This window comes from Necator americanus, chromosome I, assembly GCF_031761385.1.
Source record: "Necator americanus strain Aroian chromosome I, whole genome shotgun sequence".
Lineage (NCBI taxonomy): Eukaryota > Metazoa > Nematoda > Chromadorea > Rhabditida > Ancylostomatidae > Necator > Necator americanus.
In genome coordinates this window covers 441,253-457,853 of record NC_087371.1, presented here as the reverse complement: position 1 = coordinate 457,853, position 16,601 = coordinate 441,253, and the positions used below count along the sequence as shown (strand labels likewise).

At 42.4% G+C, this 16,601-nt stretch overlaps 5 protein-coding genes across 7 annotated transcripts; 2 read left to right on the top strand and 3 right to left on the bottom strand.

Moving 5' to 3' along the window:
- Positions 1 to 494: 494 nt before the first annotated feature.
- RB195_004058 (uncharacterized protein) lies at positions 495 to 1,631 on the bottom strand (the record flags this gene model as incomplete). Its single annotated transcript, XM_064178301.1, has 1 exon — positions 495 to 1,631. One exon carries the CDS (start codon positions 1,629 to 1,631, stop codon positions 495 to 497), a length of 1,137 nt encoding a protein of 378 aa, XP_064033014.1.
- Positions 1,632 to 1,762: 131 nt separating this feature from the next.
- Positions 1,763 to 3,115, bottom strand: RB195_004057 (uncharacterized protein; the record flags this gene model as incomplete). The annotated part of the gene is made up of 1 exon (XM_064178288.1): positions 1,763 to 3,115. One exon carries the CDS (start codon positions 3,113 to 3,115, stop codon positions 1,763 to 1,765), a length of 1,353 nt encoding a protein of 450 aa, XP_064033013.1.
- Positions 3,116 to 3,297: 182 nt separating this feature from the next.
- On the top strand, positions 3,298 to 4,673 carry RB195_004056 (uncharacterized protein; the record flags this gene model as incomplete). 2 transcript variants are annotated; one of them, XM_064178274.1, is made up of 3 exons in its annotated part: positions 3,298 to 3,305; positions 4,253 to 4,386; positions 4,498 to 4,673. In XM_064178274.1, the coding sequence occupies 3 exons, from the start codon at positions 3,298 to 3,300 to the stop codon at positions 4,671 to 4,673; spliced, it is 318 nt and encodes a 105-aa protein (XP_064033011.1). The 2 variants fall into 2 exon arrangements, with proteins under 2 accessions (XP_064033011.1, XP_064033012.1); XM_064178273.1 differs by having other exon boundaries at positions 3,298 to 3,320.
- A 201-nt stretch (positions 4,674 to 4,874) lies between these two features.
- On the top strand, positions 4,875 to 7,525 carry RB195_004055 (uncharacterized protein; the record flags this gene model as incomplete). 2 transcript variants are annotated; one of them, XM_064178256.1, is made up of 6 exons in its annotated part: positions 4,875 to 5,057; positions 5,129 to 5,234; positions 5,376 to 5,488; positions 5,615 to 5,709; positions 7,332 to 7,427; positions 7,489 to 7,525. In XM_064178256.1, 6 exons carry the CDS (start codon positions 4,875 to 4,877, stop codon positions 7,523 to 7,525), a joined length of 630 nt encoding a protein of 209 aa, XP_064033010.1. The 2 variants fall into 2 exon arrangements, with proteins under 2 accessions (XP_064033010.1, XP_013292939.2); XM_013437485.2 differs by lacking the exon at positions 7,489 to 7,525 and having other exon boundaries at positions 4,953 to 5,057; positions 7,332 to 7,470.
- A 4,113-nt stretch (positions 7,526 to 11,638) lies between these two features.
- On the bottom strand, positions 11,639 to 16,341 carry RB195_004054 (uncharacterized protein; the record flags this gene model as incomplete). The annotated part of the gene is made up of 4 exons (XM_064178240.1): positions 11,639 to 11,698; positions 12,013 to 12,106; positions 15,513 to 15,611; positions 16,208 to 16,341. The coding sequence occupies 4 exons, from the start codon at positions 16,339 to 16,341 to the stop codon at positions 11,639 to 11,641; spliced, it is 387 nt and encodes a 128-aa protein (XP_064033009.1).
- Between the last annotated feature and the right edge of the window lie 260 nt (positions 16,342 to 16,601).

Sequence of the window (16,601 nt, the reverse complement as noted above, 5' to 3'; positions counted from 1 at the left end):
TGTGTCACTGCCGCCTGAGAAGTTCGATGAAACTTGGACCGTACATAAAAGGAACTAATACAGTGTAGTACAGATGATAACTGGAAGAAATACGAAATGAGACGAACAGAAATAACCTTCTATGCAAAGTGATTACCACGAAGAGATCAGCGTAACTGCTCCCCGATCGACACAGTCTTTTTCCGTTTCTTCAACTGCCCCAGCTGTTGTGGGGCACTCCCATTTGACGCTAGAGTGAGTCTGTCCATGTGACGCCCAGCTTTCCGTTCACAACTGAGAAGATAGAGATAAGTCTCTGATAGGATAGCCCCGCACTTCCATTCATTTCCACCGAGTTGTCAGTATGTTATATAACTTTACTCATCTCCTGTTAATATTTCATCCTTCAGTTTTGCGGAGCAATGCTAATAAATCAGAGCGCCATGTAGACTCGCGATTAACTGGCTATGATCCTTTTACTGAGAGAGATCGGTGGAGATTCTGAATCACCTTGATCACCTTGACTCCCGTTGATCTTCGAACTGGTCGAGCGGGCGCCAGTAATTCTTCCATTTGTCCCGATCGCGTGCCAGAGTAGCCCAGTGGTTCCTCCTTTCGCGTGGGACACGAAGAGCATCATATTTTTCTTTCAAGGACTTCGTGAAGAAATCTGACCATCGGGTCGGCGGTCTTCCTGTAGTGCGCTTAATATCGCGGGGAACCCAGTCGCTCACGGCTCTGGTCCAACGGTTGTCATTAAAGCGCATCACGTGTCCGGCCCACCTTATTTTACTTTCCTTGGCAAACGCGGCGGCGTCTCTAATCTTCGATCGCTGACGTAGGAGAGAACTTCGAATCCCGTCCCTCACTTGCGTGAAACGGGATACTCCTAGCATCACTCTCTCAATTGCGCGTTCAATGACGCTCACCGCGTTTTCTTCCTGCTTGCGAAATGCCCAGGTTTCCGAAGCATAGGTCAAAGCAGGAAGTACGGTGGTGTTGAAGAGGTGAGCACGGAGCCGGGTGTTCCTGGTCTTCTTCACTACATCCTCGATGCTCTTGTACGCTCCCCAAGCCGCTCGTCTCCTCCTGCCCAGCTCGGGGGTCAGGTCGTTCATCATGTTCAGTTCCCGACCCAGATAAACGTAGCTGGTGCATTCGGATATGTTCGTTCCGTTGAGCGTGAATGGGGCATCCGAGACCCATCCGTTCCGCATGAACATCGTCTTTTGTAGATTCAGCTGAAGACCGATGCATCCACATGTTTCGTCGAATTCGGTCAGCATTCGTTCCGCTTGGTTGATGCTAGGTGTTACCAGTACGATGTCATCAGCAAAGCGCAAATGGTGTAGCTGCCGACCATCAACCTTCACTCCCATGTCGTCCCATTCCAACGTTCGCATTGCGTTCTCGAGGGTGGCTGTGAATATTTTGGGTGAAATTGTATCACCCTGTCGGACCCCCCTCTTCACGTCAATGATGATGTTCTTGTAGAATGGCGAAATTCCGGTCGTGAAGTTACTGTACAACTCTCGAAGTACCTTTATATACTGAGTAGGGACGCCTTGGTTGTCCAAGGCTTCCACGACCGCTTCCGTCTCAACCGAGTCGAAAGCCTTCTTTAAGTCGATGAAGGTGAGACAGAGCGGCATCTTGTACTCTCGTGATACCTCGATGAGTTTCGAAACAGTGTGAATGTGGTCAATCGTGATGAATCCTTTTCGAAACCCTGCTTGCTCGCATGGCTATCCTTCATACAAGACTTTTTCAATCCTATTAAGGATTACTCTTGTAAAGAGCTTGTAGATGACGGACAGTAGGCAGATTGGGCGATAGTTGCCGATGTCATGTGGATCTCCCTTTTTATACAACAACACGGTCTTGCTGGTCTTCCACTGTTTGGGAACCTTGCATTCCGACAGATAACTGTAAAGAGCCTCGCCAGGGTGTTGATGAGTACTGGCGGAAGGCTCTTCAGGTGTTCTGGTCTTATTCTGTCGGGACCGGGTGCCGTACGATTTCTTACCGACATGATAGCATGTCGTATTTCGGACGGGAGAACCTCTGGAATGACTTGTCCATCTTCCCTCAGATGGTGAGGAGGCAAGTGGACATGGCTGTCGAAGAGATCAGAGTAGAAATCGTAGATGATTTTCTCCATCCCCCTTCTCGATGCAATGGCTGTTCCCTTTGGGTTCCGGAGAGCAGTCATCCTCGTCTTGCGACTGGCGAAGTCTCGACGGGCATAGCGGATGCTTTTCCCCGCCTCTGCAGCTTCAGCCAGCACTTCTGCTCTTCTCTCTTTAAAGTCTTCCTTTATCGCCTTTCGGCAAAGCCTTGCGAGCTCGGACGTGAGTTCTTGGTTCCCTGCGGCTCGTGCTGCTCCACGCTGGCGTATCAGCTCAAGGGCTTCAAGAGACAGGCGCCTCTTGGTGGTTTTAAAACTCTCAGCCTTCTTCGCGCAGTCGTGAAGGTGTTCGACAAGCCGGTCATATTCCTCGTCGATGTCGTCCATTGCGGAATCTTCCCAAAAGCCGGCTAGCGTAGTGAAGAGATCCCAGTTGATGGTAGCCCTGGGATTTCTCTCTCTGAACTTGGCGGCTTTCTCTGCTCTCCTTGTGAAGGAAAATCTTCCTCGGAGGAGGCGATGGTCCGATCCCGTATAGAACTTTGGTACAACACCGACGTCCGTCAGGCAGAACCTTTTATTGACGATGATGTGGTCTATTTCATTACGGTACCCTCCACCGGGTGACTCCCACGTCCAGCGTAAAGAAGAGGGCTTCTGAAATTGCGAGTTCCCATGGATGGTCTTAGTCGTCATGATGAACTCGGAGAGCCTCTCTCCCTGGTCATTCCATTGCAGGCCGTGGGTCCCAATGTGGAGTTCCTCCGGCGTTCTTCTTGGGCCAACCTTAGCGTTGAAATCGCCAACTATGACCTTGTAGAAGGCATGATCTTCTTGGTAGAACTTCTCCAGGTCCATATGGAAAGCTTCGACTTCTTCTTCTTCGTAGCTTGATGTTGGAGCGTAAACGACGAAGATAGTCAAAGCTGGTATTGGGCCACATCTTCTCATCCGCAGACGTCCGATTCGGGTCGTAAGTTGTTCAAAAGAGTCGATGTTCTTTGCCATACTCGTGTTGACGAGGACGCCAACTCCACCAACACCACTACTGTCGCATGTTCCTAAGAACAGTTCTTCTCTAGTTTCATATACGGCGTTGAGAGGGTGACGTCGTCTCGTCTCGGTCAGTCCGATGACGTCGTACTTGATCTTCTTGGCTTACATCATCAGATCTTCGATGGCCGCTTCCGATGCAAGCGTACGTGCGTTATAAGTACAGATCGCCATCCTAGTCCTTTTCCGTTTTGGTAGCCTACATGACTCCTGCAACCCCGTCCTACCTGGCGCTACCGTACCAGGCTTTCCTCCGGAATCAGGAGACTCTTTTCTATTACTGTGTTTTGCTTAAAAATTTTAAAACCCATGGGCACGTTGCAAGCCTCTAGTCCCATGAGTTTCTGGGAGAACTTTCGTTCTCCCGGTGTGGACATGTGCAGCTTATTTGTTGGAGGCGACTCCAAACCGCCTCCCTTGCACCTCCCAGTCACTTGATTGCAGGCTTTTGGCCGGACCGACGTGCGGGATACAAGGATGTCGTGATTCTGGATAAGCGTAATAAATTCAAAAATACTTAGAACACTAGTTGGGTCACTATTAGTCAGTTGGTATTTTTTTTGACCATCATTGCCAATGGATTACTACATTTTCAGTTCCTGAAATACTTTCCTTGTCTCTGTTCGGAGACTTGACAGCTTTTTTTTGGCTAATATTTCAGTCCTCTAGAAAATAATTAACTCTTCGAGATAGTGCTATTTCTAGTCAAGCCAGCAGGCGGAATTCTGTTTCCTCTGAGCAGATGAAATTTTGATTCTGAGATGTTTTCGTTTCGCTGAAAACTATTTATTTGTTTGTATGTTTGTCTAGTGTTCTAAAATCCAAAAGGCTAATAATTAGCGCATTTTTCTTTTGAAGAAATTGCGAAAATGAGACAGACATAGTAACTTAGCGTAATCTGATTCAAATTATTTTCTTGGGCAAAACCTACCTGATTTTGCGAATAAAAGGAACAATAAAGAAATTGTGCGAAACAAACTATCATCTTTATTGAATCACAATCAGTCTAGTCAATCTCGTTCTTCAGTTTCATATTTTTGTGAAAAATTCCTTACTGTGTGATTTCGTTCCATGAACAACGACGTTTTACAGATTGGAGATACAAGGTGACGTAGAAAATGCTAGGACGAAGTTTGAGAAGGCCCTTGGAATAAAAGAAGATCGAAGAGCGAGAACGGCGTTAGCAAAGCTTAACAAGAAGAGAAGAAGTCCATCGGTGGAAATCTGTTGGTTACCCTTCTTCGGTTTTCTTTTCAGTATTGTTTCGCTTAAAAATCTTCACATCCCTGGTGGCCCATGAAATACATTTGGAATACACTGCTCACTTGACTTTTCAGTGGAGAGGGATCGAGACATAGCGAAATCAAGGCGCACGGCAGACAATAAAAACGAAGATGAGAAACGAAAGCGTCGACGAACACAAGAATCAGAGCTTAAACGTGAGCGGCACGGCAACCGTGAAAAACTACGGGAAATGGAAGAGTTCATCAAAGCCTTACGCGAACAGAAATGAACACTACACTGTTTACTGATGGATAATTTGATTTTGTTTTGTTATTCGATAAACCTTAAATATTGGGTGATAATAAACTTTTGTTTCTGCGCTGTATTTATTTGCGTTTCTTTAATGGTTCGTAGCGATGTTATCGAACAATCCCTTGTATGATGTTGCATTTGTTGGCTTTTCTCCAACCATCAGTTTTTGCTTCCCAGAATGTCCTGCACCAGCCACAGAATGCACACTCAGCGGTGTTTGTGCATTCATTCATCTTTACAATGCCTTGATCTTGCCATGCAATCTCTTCTGCTGAATCATGGGTTGCTTCCGTGCCCGCTTTCTCTGATGCCTGAATCACCGCCACCCAGCATCGTGAAGACTCTAAACGGCATCGCAAAAGTAGGTCAAGCGGATATTAGTGATTCCATCTACATTCTTGAGGACAGAACTATCTTCCTAATCGTGTCTAGGTCAGAGAAGTCCTGAGAGGTGTGTTTCGATCCAGACATCGTCGATCGATTCGGGAAGTGGCGATCTGTGTAGGACCGAATCCTCACCGCATTGTTCATGCGTATAGTATGGTTTTGACAAGCATATCATATTAATATGAGATTAGTGAAGGCGCTGCGTGTTTCCTTGGAGACATACATTTGAAATTCCTCAATAATGCTTTTGGATTCTTCTGCAGAGACTTTTCATATTGCTTTGATCTTTCAGAAATGCCGGTATCGATATGCGATTCCGAAGATTCCCATGATGAAAGCTGCGGATCGTCATGTGCGGAGCTTTCCGACGTAGAAAAACGTCGCCTCAATCGGCAACTGTTTTTGGTACCGCTATATAAGCATAGAATTCAAGTTTCCTAGTAGTTCTCTATTTAATTTATTAGTGAATCGCTCCTGAGAACTGATAGTAAGATTTCATCAGATAAGATGCAATAACTCCAGTTTTTTAAGGCTTTTCCTCCTGAAGAGGCTCGTCATGTGGGACAAAGAATGTTTGTCTTTTTAAGAGGATATGATAGCCTAGTTGGTGAAGATATTGAAGAGAGGTGAGTATTTCAAAAATGGAAACAAAACAGTTATTTCGAAGACATACAACACTAGTGACGTTGCCATTTGCTTCTATATTTTTCCGATTCTTCTTTTGCTTTCGCTTTCTTTGTTCGTTTTACTTCTCCTTCAACAATCAGTTTTTGTTCTATCTCATGTGCTTCTTAACTCACCTAAACCTAAGTGAAATATTTTGCTGGAAGATTACTCCATTCGTCTCTTTTACGGATTAACATTTCTTAAACTCGAGAAAATTTGTAACTGTAATAATAAAATAAATTACAAAAAAATACTGGGATGGTGATCAAATTTAGAAGCAAGTGAAGTTAAGGGGACGTCCAAATCCCCTCATAATATCAACAGCTGACATTTCCAAAGGTTACAGACAGCGTGGTTGAGAATTTTAATAACGGTAGTAGTTAAAAGTTGGTATTTCTTTTCCTGAAATGAAGTTTGAATAAAGTGAATTCAACACAAGTCACAATTGTTTGCAGTAGGAGTGGTCGATGCGAACGATTAAATGATTTATATCGTCTTCAAACCCCTCACCCCAGAAAAAAATGCCAGCTGACTGAAGGCGATTTGGACATGAATTTGGAATACGAGTTGATGTCTCCAAACTGTCCTCCTTAAGTATCCTAACTGTTTGTTCACGTGTTTCTAGGTAGTTTTTAAAGCAGCATACCCTGAACTTGAGGGTGTTAAGATCTCCCTACTGATAAATAGGGCTAGGGATTTCGTTGACCAGTATGGGCGCGAGCATACTCATTTCCTCCAATCCAGAAGAAGAAATAGGAATCGATCCTGTCATATCGGATCCATCTACTAGGAACCGGGTAACTTGTCACATCTGCGAGCACATGTGCTCTAAAATGTTTTACTTTATTCGGTTTCCGGCACTACAAGCGTTCGGTGCAACAAGGCAGTTTTCTACGTCGCTTTTCTCCGTCCTAATTACGTGGAATTGGGGGTGGTAGCGCTTCTACTGGAGAACTACACCCTTAACGCGCGACCTTTGCGGGTTTGATCTACGGGGTCATATGCGGGACGCATCCTAATTAGTATCAGCGGAGCGATAGCACCACGCGGATATCCGCTAACATCACGGCAACGCGGCTACTAAGGTAGGCACAACGATTTGGGCTTTTTTGGTTTTTGTTTCCGGGTGTAATATCCTAGGGAATGATGACTTGTTCTGGATGAGGCATTTGAGAGGATATATTGCAAATGTTCTTACTTTCCAGGCTCTGACGAAGGCGACAACGCCGAAACGTTGGCCGTAATAAATTTGTTAACAATCTTGGCTGTTGCTTAAATTCGACTATCAACAAGTTACACCCTTAACCCTATCACATGACCCACCCTATCCCTGGAGAGATCACAACACCCTCAGTTTTGTGATATGCTGCCTTTAAAGATAATATTGTGCAAATGAGTACATGAAGAATTCGACAGTTTTCCCGTCCCTTTTTGGGGTTTAACTCAGAGAACAAATAAAAGACTTGTCGTGCTCGAAAAAAAAAAACAGCCTTTGAAGACTCGAAGCGAAAAGTTCATTTTTGAAGCTAGTGATAGCTATTGTTAGTGGGTGTAGCTGTATCGATTTTATTAGTACTTGCAGTGACATATTCTTCCACAACGACAAATGCAGTATGGTCGAATTTGATCACGAAGGTTGTTCCATGCAGATGACTGAACAAGCCGATGACGTGTTCAGGTGGATGCGCATAGTACCTTTCATTGTGCATGGGAAAATATAGTTGCGTCTGATTGTCTAGGTATCCATCCAAATGTTTGGATAAGGTATTGGTCTAAATGCTTTTGTCTCTTTTATCGTGATCTCGAGAAATGCTTCGTTTTTTTGATTTTATTATTTTTGAAGCTATTGAGCTTTCATATTGAAGTACCTCAAACAAGAGGACATAATATGGTCCCCAGATATTATCGCCATACTCTTTGAAGTTCTTACGAAGTGCCATGCACTTGGGTCATAATTTGTCCGAATTTCACTTGCATTCTTGCTTTGTTCAAGATGACTGACGCTCACTGTGCTTGATATATTGTTTCTCATAATTGTTTAGGAGTATCACTGCTATTGAAGGCCTATGGCTTTCCCTTTAAGCTTCAAATGCGGCGTTATTGCATTTCAGTTGCGTATTGGTTCATTCCTCGTTTTTCGAATTGTCTGGAATCTGTAATAATGCCCTAATAAAGTTCAAAAACTGGGTCTCCTCTATGGTTATTAAGTTTATGGAGTAACAATAATCTAGCTGCTTGCTCCTAGCAGTTAATTAGATTTCCGAAAGAGATGTGATAACTAGACATACCTTTACTGCGTATCGTGTCGAGGAGGCTTAACGCTCCGATGCAATTGTTACTTGTGCAACTATTGAAAACATGCTTTTTCCCACCTGTTGGGAAGAACTTTGGTTAGTCCTTATGAAATCTCAAAACGACAGAACGTAAAACTTTCTCGATGGAGATGACACTAGTGTTTAATTTATATAAGAGCGAACAAACTTCGTTCGAGGTGAAGTACGGTGAGGAAAGGACAAGTTAGAAAACTAGCCGGCGACACGGTGGCAGAAGATTAAGGTAGTGTTATGGAAACTTCACTCTGCAATCATCGGCTGGTTCAGCGGCTTGCAATGGATCAGTCACCGTCTATCAAATTGATCCGTTGGTGGTGGACTGCTGTCATAACAAAAACCAGTACATACATCCCGTTAGTTAGCTCATTAATCCAAATGCTGAGCATCTGGTGAGCTTCAATGTTATCTGACGATAGGAATTCTGCATAACAGAGAAGATTGTTGATGCAATGTTTCATTTGAATAGGATTGAGCGAAGGCAAATCCAGGGTGTTTATCCTGATCATTTGTGTGGGAAGACAATAAAAAATATTTTGGATCAACAGATACTTGATAACTATAACACGAGGTTGTAGGGTAGAGTAGAAAACTTGAGTAGTCGTTGTAACCACACTGAATAACTGAGATTGTATGTATTATATCATCAGAGCGTTGTTTTTTCACGACCTGTGAAGGGAGTAATAGTCGTCTGCTCTGCTCTGCTCTGCTGCTTGGGCGAGAGTGATACTTAAATGCACAGCACCTTTAAGAAGTTACACCTTAGAATAAGTTTAACTTCCCTCACGTAGTTTGGTGCGAAAGCAAAATGTTCCTCCTCAATATTTCTGCTGTTATTGGTGGAGACTATACAATATTTCAACCTGTTTTGCTTTTATTTCTACTTTTAACTAATAGTGTCTCTAGTTTACCTCGTTATCAACCTGAGAAACGAATTCTGCTGTTTTCTTTAGTTACAGTTCTCCTACACTGCCCAGTTAAAGGCATCACCCCACGAATCTGAGGTGGTGCAGATTTCAGGGCGCACCACTTTGTACATGAGGTTCGATTGGAGCGCGCCAGCCCTATGCGGTGCCGCATCTTCGGGGCCGTTTTTTACGGCAATTAGCAAGAAATGGACGGAATCACCTCCCTCTCCGTAGTCTCCCATCCCGTATACGAATACTCTACCTGAAATCTGCACCACCTTAGATTCGTGGAGTGATGCCTTTAGCATGGGAGTTGATTGGATACTCAGTGTTTGTATATGTGACTACACTAACTGTATGCGCACACTTTTTCGTAAGATGGGACCACCCTCGCAGTTACAACTGGAAGTATGTTGAGCGTTTGTGACAACAAAGTAACATCATACAATATCGAGTATGTTATAGGTGATATGTTTCCTTTATCGAGGTTTTATCTGTCTGATTATATATTTTTGTGAGTTTTCATATGCCGATGGAGGTTTCCGGATTGTGTGAAGCGCATAAAACAGACCTCGCAAGCGTAGGGCTTCTGACCTGAAATTTAACCATCAGAATAAAATATTGTCATGTTCGAAATGAAAATGATATTTATGTTGTTCCTATTGCGTTTGCATTGTGGAGCAGAAAATTATTTGGAGAAAAGTATAGGAAAGGAATGAATGGATAGGAAAAGGATGTAGAATGAAAGGACAGCTTTTGGCTAATTTATGGCTTGGTAATCGTAAATTTGATGCTTATTCCACACCTAAACAGACGAAAGTCTCTCAGAAAAAAGGCGAGTGAATCACATTCAGGATGCTACAGCTGTTACAATAATAGAATTGCTCTAGTCAGAAACTGATAAGGTTGGAAGCAGTAAGGTGAAATCATATGTTGAGCACCGGCTGATTTTTTTCTTCTGATATGTCCCAAGATTTGCAATCTGCGTATCCTGTTTGTGGAAACGGATCAGATAACTTGAACCTTTCCTTCGGATACGTTAATGGCAGCGGCGGATGTGGCGCAGTCGGTAAGAGGTTCCGCCGTCTGCGAAAACGAAGGTTCGATACCGCCCTAGTGTTCACCGAGCCTTTCTTGCCCCTGATGTCGATAAATTGGTATCAGACTTGTGCGGAAAGAAAAAAAAAACACTGACATGACACATCGACTAACCCCCGCAAGTTATTGTATAGGCCAGTTACACGTTCGTAAACCTCAAACGATTCTGAATTGAAGTGAACATGGTGGCGCATCCCAAGCGGATTGATTAACGCCAGACATTTTATCCTTTACTTCATGCCAGTGCTTCGAAACAAGAGTTTCTGTGTGGTTCCTGTATCTATTCGGTTGACAGAAGTACTTAAGCAATGTTTTGTGGATTTTTCTGACCTATATATCTAATGGATGACTAAGTTGATAGGCTCTAATACTATATATTCATCTGCAGCTCGTACTGCCTTTGTTGTTTTGAAATGATTCAAATCTCATGAACTGTCGAAGTCCAGTACAAAATCCTAGCTGCTTTGCTTCTTTTTGACTCGAGTCACTTTTACGGAGTCCAATTGGAGCCTACCTGTGTGTGTTCTCAGATGTTTCGTCAACGTGGAGCTATCAGTGAACTTCTTATCGCAGTGAGTGCACTGATAGGGTCTTTCGTTAGTATGCGTTCTGAAAAATGAAGTTAAAGTATGCGGTCGAAACAATGACTGATTTTCCAGAGCACAACTGATTCTGTTTGTAGTGGATGTTCTTAGATTGAGCGCGGAAGAAATCCCTACAATAAGGATAGCCCACTTTTTGGCGGACGACTAATCCATGAACAGTAATTATTTCTTATAGGCACCTACGTTGTTGGTTGTTATAGTTACCGTAGGTTTACGATTACGGATATTGCTTACGGAGATTTACGTATAGGAGGTAAAAGTGGCTTGTAACATTCTATCTTTTATACGTAAAAATGGACCATAAGTTTAAAGTTAGGATAAAGTTTCTGGCGTTAATCAATCCGCTTGGGATGCGCCCCCACGTTCACTTCAATTCAGAATCGTTTGAGGTTTAGGAACGTGTATCTGGCCTATACAATGACTTGCGGTGGCTAGCCGATGCGTCAAGTCAGTGCTTTTATCCTCCCAGACAAGTCTGGTACCAATTTATCGACCCCGGAGGGATGAAAGGCTTGGTGAGCACTAGGGCGGATTCGAACCTCCGATCGATCGTGCAGGAAGCGGAACCTCTAACCGCTACACCACACCCGCCCAAAAATGGACCATATTGAAAAATGGACCATATTGATCCTAAAAGGTTAGGAATTGTTGCACTTTGCATATAACTGCTATCACCATTCTTCACTTTAAATCACAGCATCTAACTGGATGGTAATTCAGAGGACGATTCTAGTCATGAAGTAACCCTTAGCTGTCACCAAATTAATAACTGTCCACGGAAGTTATGGACTACTTTGTAAGGTAGCGCAAGGTGCGCTCGCGTGATCCGTGGTTTGAAATATCGAGGAGCGAAATAACATCCGCATTAGAACGTAAATAACTGTACGTAGTAAAGTTTATCTTGACAACGAACAATGAAACTTCAACTTGCTGACCTCCTGTGAGTTACTAGTGAGGAGCTTTGAGAGAATCGTCGATTGCACATCGGACATGTGAACGGTCGCTCTCCTGGAAACAATGAATTATAGCATGTGACTTGAACCTTGTTAGTCGGAATTGTTTAAAAATTTTTGAATTATATTAATTTCAATTTCATTTTTTTTTAATTTGAATTAATTTTAATTTTACAATACTTTGAATAAGAAAAGATGAACAGGACTCTAGAATTTCTCACCTGTATGAACCCTTTTGTGTGCAGTCAGATTTGCCGCTTGAGAGAATGTCTTACCACAAAGCTGAAATAAGTGTTCCCTTTGGAGATTTCTCTTCTCTCTCGCTTGGATCGTTCAATACTGTGAAATATTCTCCAAATTAAAGTTTACCTGACATCTGAAAGGTTTGTTCGCAGGCGGTTCGCGAGTTAACGGTTTTAACAGCATTGATTTCATATCGGTTGGTTTGGGCATCTCTACATAGCTGAAAGGTCACACATAATTTGTCATACTGGTTACAAGCCGGTTTCATCGATTTTGTTCGGATGATATGGATCGAGTATATTTTAAAAAGAATTTTAAGGGTCTACCAAAATCTCCACTTAAGCATGACTTTTGTTCTAAGGCTAATTAATTCGCTAATTCTTTAATTCACTACTTCACTTGGACTATTCCATCTGTTCATTCTACGCGAAAAATGATATGCACAGAGCAGGAACCTCATTCTTCAGGATGATTCCGGAGGAGAAAAAATTGGTAATTCATGGACATCATTCAATAGATCAATGATGTGGAGTTTTTAGGAGAAATACAACTAGTGAAAAAATACAATAAAAAAATAAAATAAAAATATACAATAAAATAAAAAAATATAAAATAAATAAATAAAATACAATGTGAAATACAACTCTCGTTATACATAGTTTTTCAAGACCAAAATGCCAGGTAAAATCAGTCCCGTAATTATCACGGATCTTAGCAGCCCATGCTACTGCTACTGTTAACTTAAACGCAGCATACCACGAATCTGACGTGGTGAGGGAAACCGCTCCATTTGCTACGAGGTACGTTAGAACGCTCTTCTCTGCATACGTTACGGCCCCCTCAGCACCCTATTTATTGGTGTTCCTTGAGAAGGGTGGTGAGAACTCATTACTGATCCTTCACCGGTCGGAAAAGAAAAACTTAGCCATCTTTAAATTAAAGCATCACATTCTCTTCTCCCTCTCCTAAGATTTTCACCGACTATGATATCCTGAGTTACGGCAAAGCAAAGCGCAAGTCGGACAGGCAAAAGAATACCTGGGATCGATGAGTGCCAAATCTAAACCAATTCATAGCGAGTTTACCGCAAATTCGTACATTCAGTCAACCTAAAATGCATTCGTCGACGGAGCTTAACCTACTTAAATTAGTTTACCGATATTATTTCACCTAGTGAGCTTTACAGCCTACAGCCTACATCAATTTAATATGTACTAGTTTAAAGCAGCATACCATAAATCTGAAATGGTGAGAGAAACCGCGGGAAAACCTAGAGATGTGGTTGTAGATTTCGAGATCCGGAGTGGTTCCGCTCATCTCTTCCCAGTCGTGGCAAAAAATGGCGTGGAAAACGCGATTCTTTAAGACGATTTCAGTTGCAACGCCGCACTTTTGTGCACGAAAAGGAAAAGAAGAGGTTAGAAGGAAAGGATGAACATTTGGAAGGGCGAAGATTGAAGATAATCTGAGAAAGTCAAAGAGATAAGCCAGAAGTGGACGGGTACGGAGTTGCCGCTAAAACTACTCCTATGTTTGTACTTGTAGAAATCCCTCAATAGGGTGTAGACCCTGGAAAAATACCGGATTTTCTTTTAACGAAAACTTTAACGAACTTTGCTGCTGTTTATGACCAACGTTTTCATGGAGTATTTCTTTTCGTTTCTTCATTACTTCAGTGGCGTGAATCAAGAAAAGGATAGACGAGCTTTATCTCCACAATACACCTTTTCCGGAAATCGAAATCGAAGACGGAATCCCATCTTCCTCTACTTCCCACATAGTATTATAATGTATTCCGCGTAGCTTATGTCATCGTTTATCAGCGTCTTTACGGTCATTGTAGATTAATTCGTAAGAATTTCTCTTATAATGAAAAGGTATTCAAGGATAAATTTTTCCTATCTGTTTTCTGGATTTAATCGAGACGACAGAGTCGCTGAGACTGAGATTGCTGATGTGTTTGGAAAACAAAGAATGCTTACAAACAGCGCCCACTGTTTGTATTCTTCAATGCTTCAAAATTGGGAGATTTGACTGGGAAAGAAGAACATCAATTTTTCCCTTTTTTAAAACGAGAAAATTCCGCAAATTTATCAATAATACTCTCCATTGTTGTTCTTTCCATAGTTTCCAACATCTTTCTCCTATTACTCAATAGTTGTTCGATGCCTCTTATTGCTTTTTTCATGTTTTTTATGTGTTATTTCATGGTTTTTCTAGTCTTTTTGTTTTTTTTTTTGAAAATTTTTCATTGCATTATTCGATGCCTTCCTTGCAAAGTACTGATCTCACAAGCAGTTTCAACAGCCTTATCGTCTCGATTAATGGTAAAAACGGAAGGTATCGAGAATGTTCCATTTTCTCAGCTTGACGCTCCATTTTAATTCTCTGAAAAATTGAAATTCAGTGAAATTAGAAAGTTGGGATAAGACCACTTCGTAGTATGAGGAATTCTCTATCGGACAGTGTCTAACAATTTGACAATACTTTTTGTTATTGCATGCATTTTTCACTTTGAAAAAAAAAACACTCAGGATTTATTCCTCAACCCAATGTCAACCCATTCTCCCATTATCCCAATTACAGTACAGTATGTTACAGCAATTACAGTATGTGGCAACCTAAGTACAAACAGCGCCAGTCGAGTTGTAAGTAATTTTTAATTAATTTGTAACTTGATGATTTTTTCGGTTTACTCTCCGTCTTCTGTTCGATTTGTGACGAAGCCCAATCTCTTTGTCACGTGTCTTTGTCAATGGCCTTGTTCCTGGTTACAGGCACGTCCATGATGAGACTAATGAACGTTGCTATTGGCCTCTGGCTATGTTATCGCCATCTTTTCGTCTTTTCATTGTCACGACGTTATACTTTTTTTCTTGAACTTAAAATTGTGTAGCAAGAAAAGTTAATTTGTCAGATTCGTCCTTTTCGCTCGTTTCGTTCAGTTTCGTTGATGCTGCAAAGGAAGCTGCAGAGCTTGGCAAAGTGTCAAATTTTCAGCATCCACTACAACTTACGAACGGGTGTGGTGTAGCGGTTAGAGGTTTCGCTTCCTGCACGATCGATCGGAGGTTCGAATCCGCCCTAGTGCTCACCAGGCCTTTCATCCCTCCGGGGTCGATAAATTGGTACCAGACTTGTCTGGGAGGATAAAAGCACTGACTTGACACATCGGCTAGCCACCGCAAGTCATTGTATGGGCCAGATACACGTTCGTGAACCTCAAACGATTCTGAATTGAAGTGAACGTGGTGATAGATCCCAAGCGGATTGATCAACGCCAGAAACTTTATCCTTTTATCCTTTAACTACAACTTACGCACATATATTCTAGCAGATGCATTCAACACTTTGGGAAGCTGGTGGTACCCCAATAAAAGAAAGTAGCATGCCAGTGAACAGTGAAAGGCATTAATACCTTACCTTACAGTATCGGCTTCTGTTGTGCATCAAATTAAATAAGACGGTCCCTTTAATTTTTGAAAAGGGGAGTGGAATTGGAATAAGAATAAAGTTAGGAGGTCATTTGTGCAAAATACATTCAATAGTTAGTCATTCAATAGCAGTTAAAAAGGAGTATGAATAGAATCTTCTAGAACTCTTATAAGGCTATTTGACCTTCTTACCCATAGGTACGTTGTTCCTGGGGAACAGCATGGAGCATTTGTGTGGGAGGTAGCCATTCGGTGGGACGTGACCAATCCGAACGCCATCCGTATGGAATGCTGAAATAGTTCAGTTAAGCAAAAAGTAGCATCCGGGGAACTTTAGAGGCTGGAAATCTTCCCAGTTAACGTCAGTCTGGAGAATACAAGGTGGAAACAAGTGCTGCGAAAGCACATGTTTTCACAAAATGAAGTAAATTTTTGCAAACCTCAAATTTAAGAAAATTACTGACAGGTTGGCAAAATGTTTTATGCTCCGACATGCGCTCATTCTGGACAGCATTACTGGAGGGATCCCTAACTCGAAAATTTCCTTGGACGCTGCTTTCAATGAGCATTCCATGTAATTTTTCTGAGCCGTATGGAGAAAAAAAAACAACCTTTTGAGAAACCGAGGAGCAAATCACGTGAATGTGAGATTCTAGGATATGCGGGAGGTAATGTATGTGCATAGGGTGCGGATGAAGTCATAACATGCAATAAAAGCAGCCTCTCCCTGCGTTTTCGGGGTTTCCCACGGGCTGTGACCTCGGGAATCACCGTCACACAGTGATTCTCCTATTTCAACCGGGGAAGTCTGACTTTTGTAGGAACAACTTTACATCAACAACCGCATATGTCCTGACTTTGAAGTGTTTAATTCCCTCAAAACTCACACAGGCTCTCCATTGGCTATGGGATCGTTTTGGTGCTGCGGCGTTTGGTAGAAGTCATACGGCGAAATAGGGATTTGATTCAGGTAGGTTGGATCGAAGAAATCCGCACGTTCGTAGACGCTGTACGACGACATCCGGGCAAATATGGAGGTATGAAATAAACCATCCGGCTAGCTGAGAAGCGGAGACGTGCGCCCAGGCTACCGTATGCAGGTGATAGGGATGCTTAATCCGCTCAGCTAATCGCACCTGTAGGCTTCACCATCCTCAGCCGTGAATATAAGCGAGAATTGCGGATTAGGATTACCGTATTTGAGTCGTAGTTTTGAGAAGCAGGAGAACTGAAGCTTATCTTTACGCTTGATCACTACCTACGCGCACATATTCTATACGA